Here is a 15,440-nt window from a genome sequence, read left to right as displayed (position 1 = left end):
TCTACTAACATACTCCAGAGGAGGGGAAAATATTATGTCACATTCATGTGCTAAAAGAGACATGGAAAGCTCGATTGTATTAAATTAAATAATTATGTGGTCGTAGATAATCATACTTAATTTGTTTAACGTCGTTAATTACCAAATGTACTATTGTGGCTTATATTAAGTACATTTTAACTAGTAAATTCCCCTATACAAGCTAAAATAAAAAGAAAAATAATGAAAATGGCTTGAAAACTTTGAGTTTTAACTATAAGGACAAAATAAAGGGTAAAGTGAATAGTACTAGAATTGACTTTTTAGTGTAAAAATGTGGTTTTTCGTTAAAATGAACAGTACCATGAGCTTTTCGTTAAAGTTCCCTAAAATAAATGATCAATTTTCCTTTCTTTTCTTCTTCTTATCACCTAAGCATGCTATAATCCAACCTTTTTTTTCCACTTGTGAGCAATAATTAAAAGACGCGTTTAAAATCCGTGATTAAAAAGCACTTAATTAAGGCACTTCGTCAGGGACCAGTAACTATATAAATGAACACCACCGTCACCAATGTACACAAAAGGCTACATAAATGGAAAGCATCATCTTTTTTATATAGGTTTGTTTTGAATTAGTTTTAAAATGACTGAATGCGTTTTTGATGAAAATGTGTCTAAAATCAATCCTTACTAAAAATTTAAATAAATTCTGAAAAAGCACTTAAGTGCTTTACAAAAGAAGTACATATCTGGTGTTTCTTTCAAAAACGCACTTAAAGTACTTTTGGACTTAAATACTTTTGAAATCCAAAATCTTCACAAAAAGCATTTTCAGTCATTTCTATCATGCATGTATGCTTGTACAATTTGAAAGAAATTAAGATTATCCATAAATATTGTCATCAATAACTCCTATCCATGTCTTAAATTTCATAAACTCATATCACAAAGATTTTATTTTACTTTTTTTGAATTATATTGAGCAGTTCCACTTCTAATGATAACTGAGGTTTTTTATGGTTAAACCTCTACGCTCATCGAGTTGTGTAAGTGTTAAAATGCAAGTTAAAGAACAACATTGATGTGATCACTAACACAAACTGTTAGTTAATCACTCTGACATTTTAACAAAACAATTTGTCGTTAACACTCCAAGATATATAATCATTCTACGTTCCTATTGTTTTACAATGAAAATAAAAATTAAATATTATAAGTACAAATGACTATTTCGGAATGCCAATAACGGGTAGCGATGTTTGATACAAATGTGTACATTGAATAGTTTTCAGTGGTCACACTCACCGACAACCCAAAACACGTGCGGTTAAGAGGTTAAGAGGAAACTTAAATGAAAGTTCATCCATGAGCGCACATGCTTGTCTAGAGACTAGGAATTTGGGACTTGCATGCATTTATATAATTATAAGAAAACTAATGAAAATGGCTTGAAAACTTTGAGTTTTAACGTAAAAGACAAAAAGGTGTTGTAAGTGAATAGTACCATGATTGACATTTTAGAGTAAAAATGTGGTTTTTCGTTAAAATGAACAGTATCAAGAACTTTTCGTTAAAACTCTCAATAATTATTGCATAAATATTAGGTTTAAATACGATATAAAGCATATTTAAATATAATAATATGTTTGTACCATACTTGACCAATCTCGAAACTACTGAGTACCGGTCAACGTTATACCATCAAAGACCCAGAAGAGTTTCCCTTAAACCAGGAGGCCAATCATAGTGCAACACGTGTCAACATCAGAAGCCAATCACAACACAACACGTGTCAATGTCAAAATGAAATTAGAAACTCTCTTCTATAAATAGAGATCATTCTCTCACAATATTTCCTAATGTCATTTGTACTAAATCATTCACTAGTACTCACTAAATGAGAGCTTGAACCTATGTACTTGTGTAAACCCTTCACAATTAATGAGAACTCCTCTACTCCGTGGACGTAGCAAATCTGGGTGAACCACGTACATCTTGTGTTTGCTTCTTTATCCTTATCCATTTACATATTTATCCACACTAGTGACCGGAGCAATCTAGCGAAGGTCACAAACTTAACACTTTCTGTTGTACCAAAGTCCTCACTGATTTTGTGCATCAACATAATAAATACAAAAAAAAAAAAAAATATGCATGGTTTTTTTATAATATTAAGTTTGAGATATGTACATTCCAATTGTAATTCAATTTTTTTGGAAATTTTCGGAATTGAAACTGTTCAAACTCAGAACAATTCGTTTTGGATTGAAATTTCTAATCCAATGTGCACCCCTAGGTAGACGGGTAGATATCTTACAAATGGAGTTGGATTTTCTTCCCTATTTCCCATCCTTCTTAGTTTTCTCTTCTTTTTCCTCTCTACAGAGAACATAAAATAAGATGATAATATGGCTTAATTTTGAGAGTTCAAATAGGAGGAGAAGGAGGGGAGTGGAGAGAATCCAAATCCATTTACGATTGATTCGTATAAAATCATCATTAATTGTCAATCACATATATAAGTGGATGCTCGAAAGTTGTCTCATCTTCTTGTGGCATCTTTATGACCTATCTCAATGAGTGAAACATGTCAATTTGACTTAATTTATCTTTTAACGTTTAATTTTTTATTGATGAGTGTTGATGCACAAAATCAGTGAGGACTTTGGTACAACAGAAAGCGTTAAGTTTGTGACCTTTGCTAGATTGCTCCGGTCACTAGTGTGGATAAGTATGTAAATGGATAGAGACAGGGAAGCAAACACAAGATGTACTTGGTTCACCCAGATTGGCTACGTCCACGGAGTAGAGGAGTTCTCATTTATTGTGAAGGGTTTACACAAGTACATAGGTTCAAACTCTCCTTTAGTGAGTACTAATGAATGATTTAGTACAAATGACATTAGGAAATATTGTGAGAGAATGATCTCTATTTATATAATAGAGTTTCTAGTTTCATTCTGACATTGACACGTGTCGTGTTGTGATTGGCTTCTGATGTTGACACGTGTCGTGCTATTATTGGCTTCTAATGTTGACATGTGTCGTGTTATGATTGGCTTCTGATGTCGACACGTGTCGCGCTGTGATTGGCCTCCTGGTTGGAGGGAAACTCTTCTGGGTCCTTGACGGTATAACGTTGACCGGTGCTCAGTAGTTTCGGGATTGGTCAAGTATGGTACAAACAGTACTCCCCTAAGTTCCCGAGTGAGGGAAGCTCCTCGGTTGGGGACTTGCAAGATCCAAGCCATTGAGTAATCACGAAACTTCTAAGTACCGAAGTGTGGTATCATTTTCACTTGCCTTATATGTCTCATAAGTAGATGTGGTATCTTTTCTGGAAGTACTTTTCCTCCATCCAAGGGTGGTATCTTTAACCGATGAAGATGCACAATGTAATGTATCAATTTCACTTGAAGCTTACTTGTAGTTTCGAGCTTGGTCAAGTGCGATACAAAACCCTATAGTAGGAGTCCCCCAAGTCGCCGAGTTAGGAGATTTGCCGAAAGAGGTAACAGACAAGGTAAGCAATCAGACTTCCAAGCAAGCAACCTGGATTGGAGGTTCGACTTCGACTTCCGGTTGATTGTTCTCTTTCTTCTTGTGTCGTAAACAGCAACAAGGATAAGGAGAAGCAAATGGAGAAGAGATGATATGATATACTTTTGCTTTTGAAGAAGTAACTTTCCACAGACTTATTCTTGAACTGGGCTGAAGGGTTTTCTGGTTTCCTCTAGAGTATAAGGCCGACTCAAGAATTTGAAGGTCAAAACAAGTCCATTAAATCAAGAGTGCGTTCTACCTTGATGATATGGGATACTTTTACTGTTGACGAAGTAGTGGATGAATCGGCACGTGTTCTGTTGCGCTTGTCTCCACATGCTTCCATGTATCCTTCTCACTTGCTCTATCTGTTCCTCAGGCAGATGTGGTATCTTTTCTGAAAGCATAAGATGTTGAAGATGAGTACTTGAGAGCAATGCCATGAAAGTAGTCAGGCAAGGGGTTCTAGGCAGTTAGTTTCTGACTGGAAGCTTGATTCCAAGTGCTGACTGATTGTTCTCTTTCTCCTTGTCTTGCAAGTAAGAACAAGGGCAAAGAAAAAGATAGGGAAAAAGCATGATATGGGATACTCTTACTTTTGACCCTAATGATATGAGATACTATTGCTCTGGTGTGGCTAGTTTGCATAGGTATTATTGGGGGGGAAGAAATCTGAGTATTTCGATAGGCTTCGTTGGGAGTGCCCTCTCAGATATGAGGAAGGGTTGAGCATTTTTGTAGGTCTACCTGTCCGTGGAGGATGGATGTCGACATATATAGGAGTCTCCCTAACAACAAGTAGTAATGTTATTCCTTTACCCTTCTTGGTCGTAGCAATGTAGTGGGGGCTGCAAGCTTCACGTGTTTTAACTTTGTCAGAGCACTTTGAAAAAGTGGTATGTGGTATCTGGAAAGCTGATGTTGCATGTGAAGATTACAGACAAGCTTTATCCAAGGAAATCTGGCTCTCGAAGTTCAGAGAGCGATGCCTCTTCGGTTTTCGAACAAGTAATCCTGTCAGGGATCTGGCTCTCGAGATTCGGAGAACGGTGCCTCTTCGATTTTTAAGAAAGCAATCATGTTGGGAGTCTGGCTCTTGAGATTCGGATAGCAGTGTCTCTTCGATTTTTGAGAAAGTAATCCTGTTGGGAGTCTGGCTCTTGAGATTTGGAGGGCGGTGCCTCTTCAAATTTTAAGTAAGTAATAATGTTATTCATTTACCCTTCTTGGTCATAGCAATATAGTGGGAGCTGCAAGCCTCACATGTTTTAACTTTGTCATAGCGCTTTGAAAAAATGGTTTGTGGATGCACAAAATTGGAGGTCTTGGTACAACGTAAATTCGACTGTAAATTTGTAAGTAATGTAAATAACACAAGATGTATCGTGGTTCACCCCAAGGTTTGGGCTACCTCCACACTGATTGTATTGTATTTCTCTGAGAAGTAAGGGAAAGAGTGTGGAGCTTTGCTCTAGATAGGAGGGACTTAGGGTTTGTAAGGGTGAGGAGGCCATTTTATAGAATAAGGGCTCCTCCCATAATTACATATTTGCTCATTCCTTTATTACATAATTATATTTAAGTACCCCGAGTATTTATACGAGGTATAAATACGATGATCTGAATATGGTATAAACAATAGTCCCCCAAGTCTTCAGTCAAGAGAGTCTTTTGGCTGGAGACTTGAAATTCAGTCCATGTGTAGGCCGAAGTAACTAGATGTTGTCTTGAACTGATGCTCGATATGAGGTGGTGCTCAATCTGAAATGATGCTCAACTAGAAGTAGCACATGTTGCAAAGCTGCTCGGCTCGTGGCTTATGTTGCCTTGGTTGACTCTGCTTTGTGGCGTTGGAGGTGAGAGAGTTCCTTTTATAGAATAGGGGCTCGCTCCTCAATACATAAATGATGGGCTAGAGTGATACTCGCGGCAAGGCGGTTGCTCAGTAGGCGGCGATGCTCTCTAATGATGGTGAGAGAGTCCCTTTTATAAAATAAGGGCTCGTTCCTCAGTACATGAATAATGAGTTAGGAGTGATGCTCGTGGCGAGTCGGTTGCTCAGTTGGCGGCGATACTCTCTAATGAAGGTGAGGGAGTCCCTTTTATAAAATAAGGGATCGCTCCTCAATACATAAGTGATGGGTGCTTTCTAATGAAAGTGAGAGAGTCCCTTTTATAGAATAAGGGCTCGCTCCTCAATACATAAATAATGAGCTAAGTCCCCCAAGTATTTTTCATGAGGCCCAGTTGAGGCCCAATAAATGGTACATAATGTAGTCCCCCAAGTCTTCGGTCAATAGAGTCTATTGGCTGGAGACTTCAAATTGAATCCATGTATGGGCCGAAGTGGCGGTTGTTCGGAGGTGATATTTGTATACCCTGCACTGAAGCTTTGTAAGTGAAACTTTGAAGCTTTAAAGCTGGAGCTCTATAAATGAAATTTTTGAAGCTAAAGCTTAGCTTTTGAAGCTAGAGCTTTTGTAAATGAAGCTTTCGAAGCTGTAGCTCTGTAAATGAAGCTTTCGAAGCTAGAGCTTTTGTAAATGAAGCTTTTGAAACTGTAGCTTTGTAAATGAAGCTTTCGAAGCTAGAGTTTTTGTAAATGAAGCTTTTGAAGCTGATTGACATGAGTGATGCTCATGAATGTTTGATTGACATGAGTGATGTTCATGGATGTTGACATGAGTAATGCTCATGAATGTTTGATTGACATGAGTGATGCTCATGGATGTTGACATGAGTGATGCTCATGAATATTGACATGAGTGATGCTTATGAATGTTTATGTATGATTGATATGAGTGATGCTCATGAATGTTTATGTATGATTGACATGAGTAATGCTCATGTATAATATGAAGTACTAGGCGTACTTTTAATCACCTGGTTGGTGGCATGAAGGAGAGTACGTGTTGTACATTTTATCACCTGGTTGGTGGCATGAATGGCTAGTTGCCAAATGATATTTAGAGTACGGGTTGTACATTTCATCACATGGTTGGTGGTAATAGCGGCAGGTTGCCGAATAATTGTGAAGTACTGGGCGTACTTTTGATCACCTAGTTGGTGGTAATAGCGGCAGGTTATCGAATAATTATGGAGTACTGGGCGTATTTTTGATCACCTGGTTGGAGCTATTTTGGGCTTATGGGTCTTCACCCTCTACACAATATTCCAGCCCATTTATTTTGGGTTATGCTTTTTTTTTTTAATTAATTACCCTCTGATGGGGTTTATACATATTACCCTTTGATGAGGTTTATACAGATGTTTCCGAAAGATAAGGAAAATAAATTACATCATTCTGGTGGGGTGTTTATTCCTTGCTTTTGCAGTGTTTTTCTGCTGCACTCTCTCTGTCTCTTCATCTGGCAGACATAAGGAATCATAATAATAGGAAGATCTTTGCTTTTCCTTTTGCTTTTGTTTATGTTTTACTTTTGCTTAGTTACTACTGGGACCTTGTAGTGGGATGGCATGTGTGGAAAGCTTCCATTTTCTTTTCCTAACACTCCGTGGTCCACGAGTCCCCCCAACTTGTTATCCACCTGCACTCTTGATTCAACAGCTGTTGCACCAGATGCTAATTGCTCCCTAAAGGTGGAGAACAAATTGCTTTTAGTCCCTTTAACATAACTTTGACTGCTAGAATGCAGCAAAAGAAAGGGGTGAATCAAAACATTGAGTAAACTCCGCAAGATGGGTTTATCAAGATGTATCAAGATGGGTTTATCCCCTCTGTTTCTCTATGTCATTCTCATCCGGCGCAAACTCCGCAATCACAATATCGACAATACTATCACAATTTTTTAGAAAGCCTCTGCTTCTCTTGGCAAAGGTTGACATATATAATGGCTCTCCGGATTCTATCATAATTCAACCCTTTCCCCTTTTCATTATCTCTGTTTTTCCCAAAAATCGACGACGTGAACATCGACGAAAGCCTCTTCTTCCCCATCATCGCAACCGCCGCTGTGAGCGACAAATTGGGCTTTCAGATCTGAAAAAACAAAGTTAAATTTTAGGGTCGAAAGCGCCTTCTTTTGGGACCAGTTTGATGATGATAGTGGTTTGGGTTTGAAGGTCGGGGAGAGAAGGTTGTGTAATCTGAGAGAGAGTGTCATTTTTCTTGAGTTTTTTTGTTACAGAGGGTAGAGAGAGAGAAATTTGAGGGTGGTTTTCTCTAATGGTTTCTGTAAAATTTACTTCTAAGAGTGGACGGAAACTATGAGCGATGACCATCAAACCCGTCGTCGAAGTTGAAAGAGTAGCTCTGAAGATCATAGTTGTACCGGTTGTAGCTCTTTCCCCATCCCAAACCTTGTTTCCATTGTGACTTCAACTTCCAAAACAACCACCTTCAAAGATATGAACCGCGACAATAACCTACTGAGGATGCACTGCTTTGATTGCCAATAAGCTTGACCTCAGACCCAGCGCTTGCGATTCTCTTCAATGGCTCTGAACACTAGATTTTCCAACAGACAGATATGCTAGAAACTTTCATGTTTTTAGTCCCTTTCACGATGATAGGGTGTAGTTTTACGACTTGAAGAAATCATCAAACTTTGCAATCTGGTTTTTCTCTGGTTGTAGGGATTTAAGGTGGTCGGTGGAGTTTGACTTGAGAAATGATAGCAGCTGGTCCTTAGTCGGACCCTTTGACCCAGCCGCGATCAGGCTCAACAGCACGTGGATGGACAGCGTGCACGAGGTTCGAGTGCTTGCCTTCGGTCTGAAGCAGCTGTTTCGTCAGCCCTAGAGTGAAGTCGTTTTGGTTGATGATGCTTTCTCTCAGATCCATTTCTGTTGTGCTTAAATTTTCTCCGGTAGGATGATACTTTGGTTGCTCCGGCTGTGCCATGTGGTGACCTGCTTTCTCTCCATTTTACAAGTTTGTCCCTTACCCAAAACTCTGCAGAATATGTAAAAAGATGAGAGCATTAGTTTGTGGGTTTTGCAGGGAAAAGTGAGAGAGTGAGAAGAAAGACGGGAGCTTTTGCGAAAGCAACTTCTGGGTTTGATTTTGTAGTTGTGTTTAGTGAGGATGAAGTGGTGGTGGTTTAGAGAGAAGGTTGGACATAGCCATCTATTCGGAGGAAATGAAATGAAAAGTTTTCTGAAAAAGCCCAAAGAGGGAGGTTTTGGGTTCTTGGGTTGTGCAGATTCACGGTGGACCGTGATAAGGTTTCACGGTGGTGAGATGAAAAAATGAAAGAGAACCGACATGATTTTTGTGTTGTTTCCCACAGACGACGCCAAATATTGATGCACGAAATCAGTGAGGACTTTGGTACAACAGAAAGTATTAAGTTTGTGATCTTCGCTAGATTGCTCCGGTCACTAGTGTGAATAAGTATGTACATGGATAAAGACAGGGAAGCAAACACAAGACGTACGTGGTTCACCCAGATTGGTTACGTCCACGGAGTAGAGGAGTTCTAATTAATTGTGAAGGGTTTACACAAGTACATAGGTTCAAGCTCTCTTTTAGTGAGTACTAGTGAATGATTTAGTACAAATGACATTAGGAAATATTGTGAGAGAATGATCTCTATTTATAGAAGAGAGTTTCTAGTTTCATTCTGACATTGACACGTGTCGTGTTGTGATTGGCTTCTGATGTTAACACGTGTCGCACTATGATTGGCTTCTGATGTCGACACGTGTCGTGCTGTGATTGGCCTTCTGGTTGGAGGGAAACTCTTCTGGATCCTTGACAGTATAACGTTGACCGATGCTCAGTAATTTCGGGATTGATCAAGTATTGTACAAACAATAAGATTAAATTAAAAGACATGTAAGTGTCACTAAATGAACCACATTATGTTCCGGTGTATATTACACATCAACATTTATTGCCGTTAAATTCTTGGTATAAAATTTCAATATATAAAAACAAAACCTAGAGCATAGTAATGAGACCCTAAATTGTACCAAGTAGCCCACGAACACCAAAAGAAGAGTACATAATATGTCGGTGCTGCTGTGTACATACACTCAAATCCTCCAATATAAATACAAATCGAGTTTCACGTGCACCAGCATACGGCCACGTTCAAAGACTTAGAAGTCAAACTTGGAAATTGATTTTTGACAAACGAAGCATTAGTAGATTAAATTATTGGATTTGGATTCTCGCTGGATTCCATTCCTAGGGATCTTAGGGATCGACGAATACAAACTGTTGATAAAAAATCATGTGGACTCAATTAAATGCTTTTTATATTTTTAAAAGTAAAGCAACATCGTTTTGGGTGAAAAATATAAAAAAGGAAAAAAGTATGACCGCACGATTTTTTATCAACGGTCCGTGTTCGTTGATCCCTAGGATCCCCAAGGAGGGGATTCGACGAGGATGCAAATCCTAAATTATTAGTATTACGAGGAAGAGGCTCGGTGGGAATCAAACCTCCACCAAAGTGCAAAGATATAATTACTTTCCGCTACTGAGATAAAGCGTCATCTACTGAAACTTGATAAACTTGGAACTTAGAACCTTGTAGATAAAGGAAAAGGATCCTTGGTGGATCCCTTTCCTGGGAATCCCAGGAATCCCATGATCGTGACCGTTCATCGCATATCGTGCCGTCAGTTAGTTTTCGTTAAGTACTATTTATATTTAATTTTAAATTTTAAATTTTAAATAATTTCTAACCGCACGATATACGATAAACGATTATGATCACGATCACGAGATCCCAGAGATCCCAGGAATCGTTTTCCGTAGATAAACACATTCGGCATATAGAAGAATGTCCGTACAGACCAGACCAGGCCCATATCCACTTTACGATGACAAAACCTCTCCCTAACTTGGTTTTTAGATTCTAATGGCGTTTGATCAAATCGCATTCTCCTCTTTCACAATAAACTGCAAGATTGCAGACAAAAGCTAGAAAAATGGACCAGTGGATGGATACATGTCCGCTAAATTCGTCGATCAAATCACTTGGAAGACAAACGAAAATCATCAAAATCCCAGCTGGACAACCAGTTGACGATTTTCGTTGCAAACAAACAATGCATCAACTAGACAACAGTTGATGGATGCCTACCTGCTATGCATTTCGTATTCATGTGAGATTTCATACCGAACGTATAGAATATGCTAAGCATTCGATGAGAATCAGACCTATTACACCTCAAGGGACATGCTCAGAACACAAAGACACTACGCAAGGATGGCATACATCGAATTATCCGGTAATGAACTAACACGTTAGGAACTGGGATTCTGTCGAAAAATACAAAGTTCTGTCATTCATTGCATGTAAAGTTCACTAATAATCCAGTACTTAAACAAGCAATAAGTTGTAGGGAGAGAATCTGGAAACAGAACCACCATGCTGCGACAACCAGGCAAAATCGACAACATTACAGACAACAGTAGAATATGAACACTTAACCTGATGAGAACAAAAAAGATGAACTAGCAGATATACGATGCAAGAGGTTGATTACACCCTAATATCGAGCTAGCAACTTAGCGACTTGAGACTGACATTCAACCTACTGCCAAGCGAGAGCAAGAATTACTGAAAATATAACAATCATACACAACATCTTCAGTCTATAATCTTGCTGTCCCTGACCTGTTCCCCTGCGGAGGTGATGTCTATGTATATGGCCGCCATGAAATGCATTTGAGAACCCATGAGGAAATCCAGCACTTTCACCATAAATGGTGGGATCAGGAAACCCATGCAGCGGAAAATTGAACAGAGAAGGGATAAAGCCACCAATAGCCGCAGAAAATGTGGAATTCCCAAACCTTGTGGTTGCAACTGGTGCAAACCCACCCAAACCTCCCATCCCTCCCATGAACCCAAATCCACGGTGAGGAAAATGGTTCTGTTCTGGTGGAGGAGCTGTTTCGGGTCTTTGTCCTGCTGGACGGTTTGGGATACTAATGCCAGGAATGGACTTTGATCGTGGGTCCGTTGATGTCTTTCCCCTACCGTATAAAGGAACCAAACTCTCCTCCTTTACAAGGGCTTTGCAAACAGGGCATTCCTGAGAGTGGGAGTGAATATGGAGCCACTTGTAAAGGCAAGGCCAGCAGAAGAGATGGCCGCATAGGGTCACAATTGGGTCTTGGGCCAATTCAAAGCAAATATTGCATTCGAAATCACCAGCGTCACCATTATTGTTACTGCCGGAGAATGAAGGCCCTTGGGACGACCTACTCGTTGATTCGCCGAACCCACCTCCCATCCCTGGACAACCCTAAACGAATTAGTTCATTCATATCGAAACCAGCCACTAAAACATCAAAAATTCCTTAAACCACAGGTCTACAACACAAAAACATCACCATTTCAGGCAAGCCCCAATTGCACCGACTTAAACCCGGACTTAAAAAAAATAGAAGATACTCCATTGATAATTAGTAACTAAAATTCCAATCAAACAACAAGAAATGGAAAATCTCTGAAAACCCAGAAATCTAAACCTCAATTTAGCTTAAAAAAAAAGGAAAAATTCGCCATCATGACATCTTTTCCTGATCATATGAAAGTTAATATATTAAGTCACAACAATTCGAGTTTCAAACTAAACGATTCAAACACCCCCAAGATCTCGTAAATCACAATTCCATACGCCAAATTAACCGACTTCGACAAAAAAATTGAAATTTTATTCATCGATGCAAACAATCCGAACAAACAAAAAAAACAATAAATCCACACACTAATCCGATCGAATACACGAATTGAAATTTGCGTAGGGATCGCTACTGACCTTCACATATAAGAAGTGAGGCGGATCGAAGGCCAATCAATCCGAGCACCGGCGAGAGATCTCCGTTGACGGGAAGGAGGAAGAGTGCAGAGAATTTGGTGTTTGGTGGGAGGTGCAATTTTGACGCGGCTTGAGATCTCCGGACTGGAGATTGTTTTTCATACCAACCTGGCGGCTTCTGGATGGCAGATTGTGCCTCCTCGAATTCTAGCCGTTGGATTAGATTATGGATTTCCGATTTTAAGTCAACTGTGTCAAAAACGAATAATCATTAGAGGTGTTTGGGCCTAACTAGGCCCATGATATTTTGGGCTTGGGCTAATTCGTCATCTGTTCTGGATTTTTTACCATAGATTTGTACCGGTTTTTATCGCCTCTGCCGGTCCTCATCGCCGCTTTCCTTCTAGAACTAACGCAAATTGACAAATTGGTTCTGGTACGGCAGTCTACTGTTTTTCAAAGCCGAAAAACTTACAAAGGCATTTCAACCTTCATGGCTCATGTGATTAATCAAGGCAAAAATCGAATCCAAAACTTATTAAGTAAAATATAGATCTGAAATTCGTCGCTATTAAGTGGGCACCCACTTTTAGTTTTAAGGTAAGCTTCATTGATTAGAAGGTCTGGTGGACAACAAGATTTCCAACGACCAAGGATGTCTTGTCGTTAGTGTACGATGCAGAATGCGGTTAGAAAAATGGCCACTTGGACATTTGTTGTCGCCTTCGTATTAATATGTCTAACAAATTTGCTGCCCACATAAATTTGACGTATATTCTGCAAAATATCTTCCTCTAACATGCATTTTGTATCACTTATTTTTGTGTTCAAGGGTGAATTGTAAAACACACCAAAATAAACACATTAACATAAATAAATGTGATCTTTATAATATTTAATGAAGAATGCTATGAAAACAGATGAACAAAATCATCACGGGATGATTTAGTGGTTGGGAAAAAAATTTAGATGTGCATTTCACACGACAGGTCATGAGTTTGATTCATGCCGCTGGTGAATCGTTCGATGGTGGGCAGAAGAAAGGTGAAATGTCTTTGTGAGACAGAAATAACAATTGAAAAGATTCACATATCAATATTTTATTGAGTAATGTTCGAACTTAGATGTAAAAAGGACAAGAAATTGTTCAAACTAACTTTGTTACATTCAAGTGTGTTGTTGAACCGTTTTTTAACACGAAAAAATGAGAATGGTTCAAACAACAATTATTTAAGGGTAAAGAAAGTCAAACTTCTCATGTAAATCATGTTGCATTGCATGCATATCATAGCGCTCTTATTGTCAATTCATGATTTTCCTTATCTATCTCTAGAACGCCAAGTGTATTGGGCAATCCAAATGCGAAAATAAAAAATCCTTCTAGACCACGACATCGACATCCAACGTCTGCCAATTATCTTCTTTATTTGCCTTTACCTTTTTACTTTTTTCGCTTATCACATAACACGTGTATTCTATTAACAAATTAAATTACAAATGTTATTCTTACCATTCAATTGTACCATTAGATGACATCTTAGGTAGACCATTAGATGACATCTTAGGTAGACAATCACACCATTTAAAATGATATGAATTTTCATTCAATTAAAATAACAAAAACAAAAACAAAAAAGGAAAAGAAAAAAAAAAGAAGGAAAAACCCTAAAACCTAGCAAACGTTAAACTTCACGTTTCTTCTTCTGTCGTCCTCTATCCTTCTTCATCCATTGTCGTTTTTCTGCAAGTGCAAGCAAATTGGAGGTGAGAATAATTTGGTTTTCAAAGAAAAAAACAAACTAAAGCAATTGAGGATGCTTAAATTCAGTCTACAGCAATACTGGACTTCCAACTAACATTCAATAGTCAGCGAGTTTAAGGGATATTTTGGATGCGGTCCCTAATTCTTAACATTCTTTGACTAAAACCTTAATGGTATTTAAAGTTTGATCAAAGTCCCTTGACTTTGTACACCTCATTATATTACAATTAATATTTATAGTTTTATAGTTTTGACATTAATTGTTTGATATTTTATGAGATTTATAATCCTATAAATTTAAAATATCTCATTATAATACTATTAGAAACAGTTACAATAAAAAAATTCAAACATTTTGATTGAATAAATGGATGAAAACTATGTAAAAATAAGAAATAAGAAATGGCAAAAGAATGTATCCATAGTGTTAAAAAACATGGGTACATTTTACAAAAAAAATTGGTACATTTCACATATAACAAAGTGATACATTAATAAAGAAGAATGGGTACATTATAAATAAATTAGGGTACAGATAAAAGATTAAAAAATTATGAGTACAAATGAATTTTTTAAAAATATAGGCGCTAAAAGAAATTAATACATGGGTACAAAATAAAACTAAATATAAAATACTACTAATTTCAAAAAAAAAAATAAAAGTGGGTACAAACTAAAAATATAAATATATGATACAAAGTTTAGGCATAAAACATAAATATACCATATGTAATTTTTCTATCATTGATTAAATATACAATGTCACATGACGGTATACACATGGGTACAAATACAAATAAAACTTAAAAAAATATGGGCACAAAAAGAAGCTAATATATGGGTACAAATTAAAAATGAAAAAAAATTGGTACAAATTAAAATAGGTACAAACTAAAAATAAAAATATATGATAAAAAATTTAGCCATAAATATAAATATACTAATTGTAACATTTTTAACACTAAAGAAATATATTTAAAAATAAAAATATTTTATTATTCAAATAATTAATGATGTTATTAATACCTATGGACCTTGATCAAAAATTGAAAATGAATAGGATTTTAATTAATGAAGTAGCAAAAAGAAGGATGTGGACCTAATTTCTCCTTAAAAATAATAGTAGCAATAGTTACTTGCAATGGTGGAGCTTAAGAAGCCGATTAAAAATACGGACTCAACAAAATTACAATACTCAAAACGATTATAGATCAAACAAACAAAACAGAAGTCAGCAACAATGAAGAATGAAAGAAACGGCATATAAAGTCACAAAAAAGAAATAAAATTCTAGGACAAAAAAGAAAAGAAAAAAAGATTAGTGTTTACCAATAATCAAAACAGGGAGAGTAGTGTGAACGGTGTTCTCATAAGGCATAGGGAAGATGGTGACTGAGAAAAGGTAGGCG

At 37.4% G+C, this 15,440-nt stretch overlaps 1 protein-coding gene across 1 annotated transcript; it reads right to left on the bottom strand.

Moving 5' to 3' along the window:
• Positions 1–10,759: 10,759 nt before the first annotated feature.
• Positions 10,760–12,694, bottom strand: LOC103440357 (uncharacterized). Its single transcript, XM_008379028.4, has 2 exons — positions 12,270–12,694; positions 10,760–11,743 (listed from the first exon to the last, which is right to left on the bottom strand). The coding sequence occupies exon 2, from the start codon at positions 11,739–11,741 to the stop codon at positions 11,037–11,039; it is 705 nt and encodes a 234-aa protein (XP_008377250.3). The 5' UTR covers positions 11,742–11,743; positions 12,270–12,694; the 3' UTR covers positions 10,760–11,036.
• Between the last annotated feature and the right edge of the window lie 2,746 nt (positions 12,695–15,440).

Source organism: Malus domestica, chromosome 08, assembly GCF_042453785.1.
Source record: "Malus domestica chromosome 08, GDT2T_hap1".
NCBI lineage: Eukaryota > Viridiplantae > Streptophyta > Magnoliopsida > Rosales > Rosaceae > Malus > Malus domestica.
Note: the sequence above shows the minus strand (reverse complement) of the source record. Positions and strands in the feature narration are given on the sequence as shown.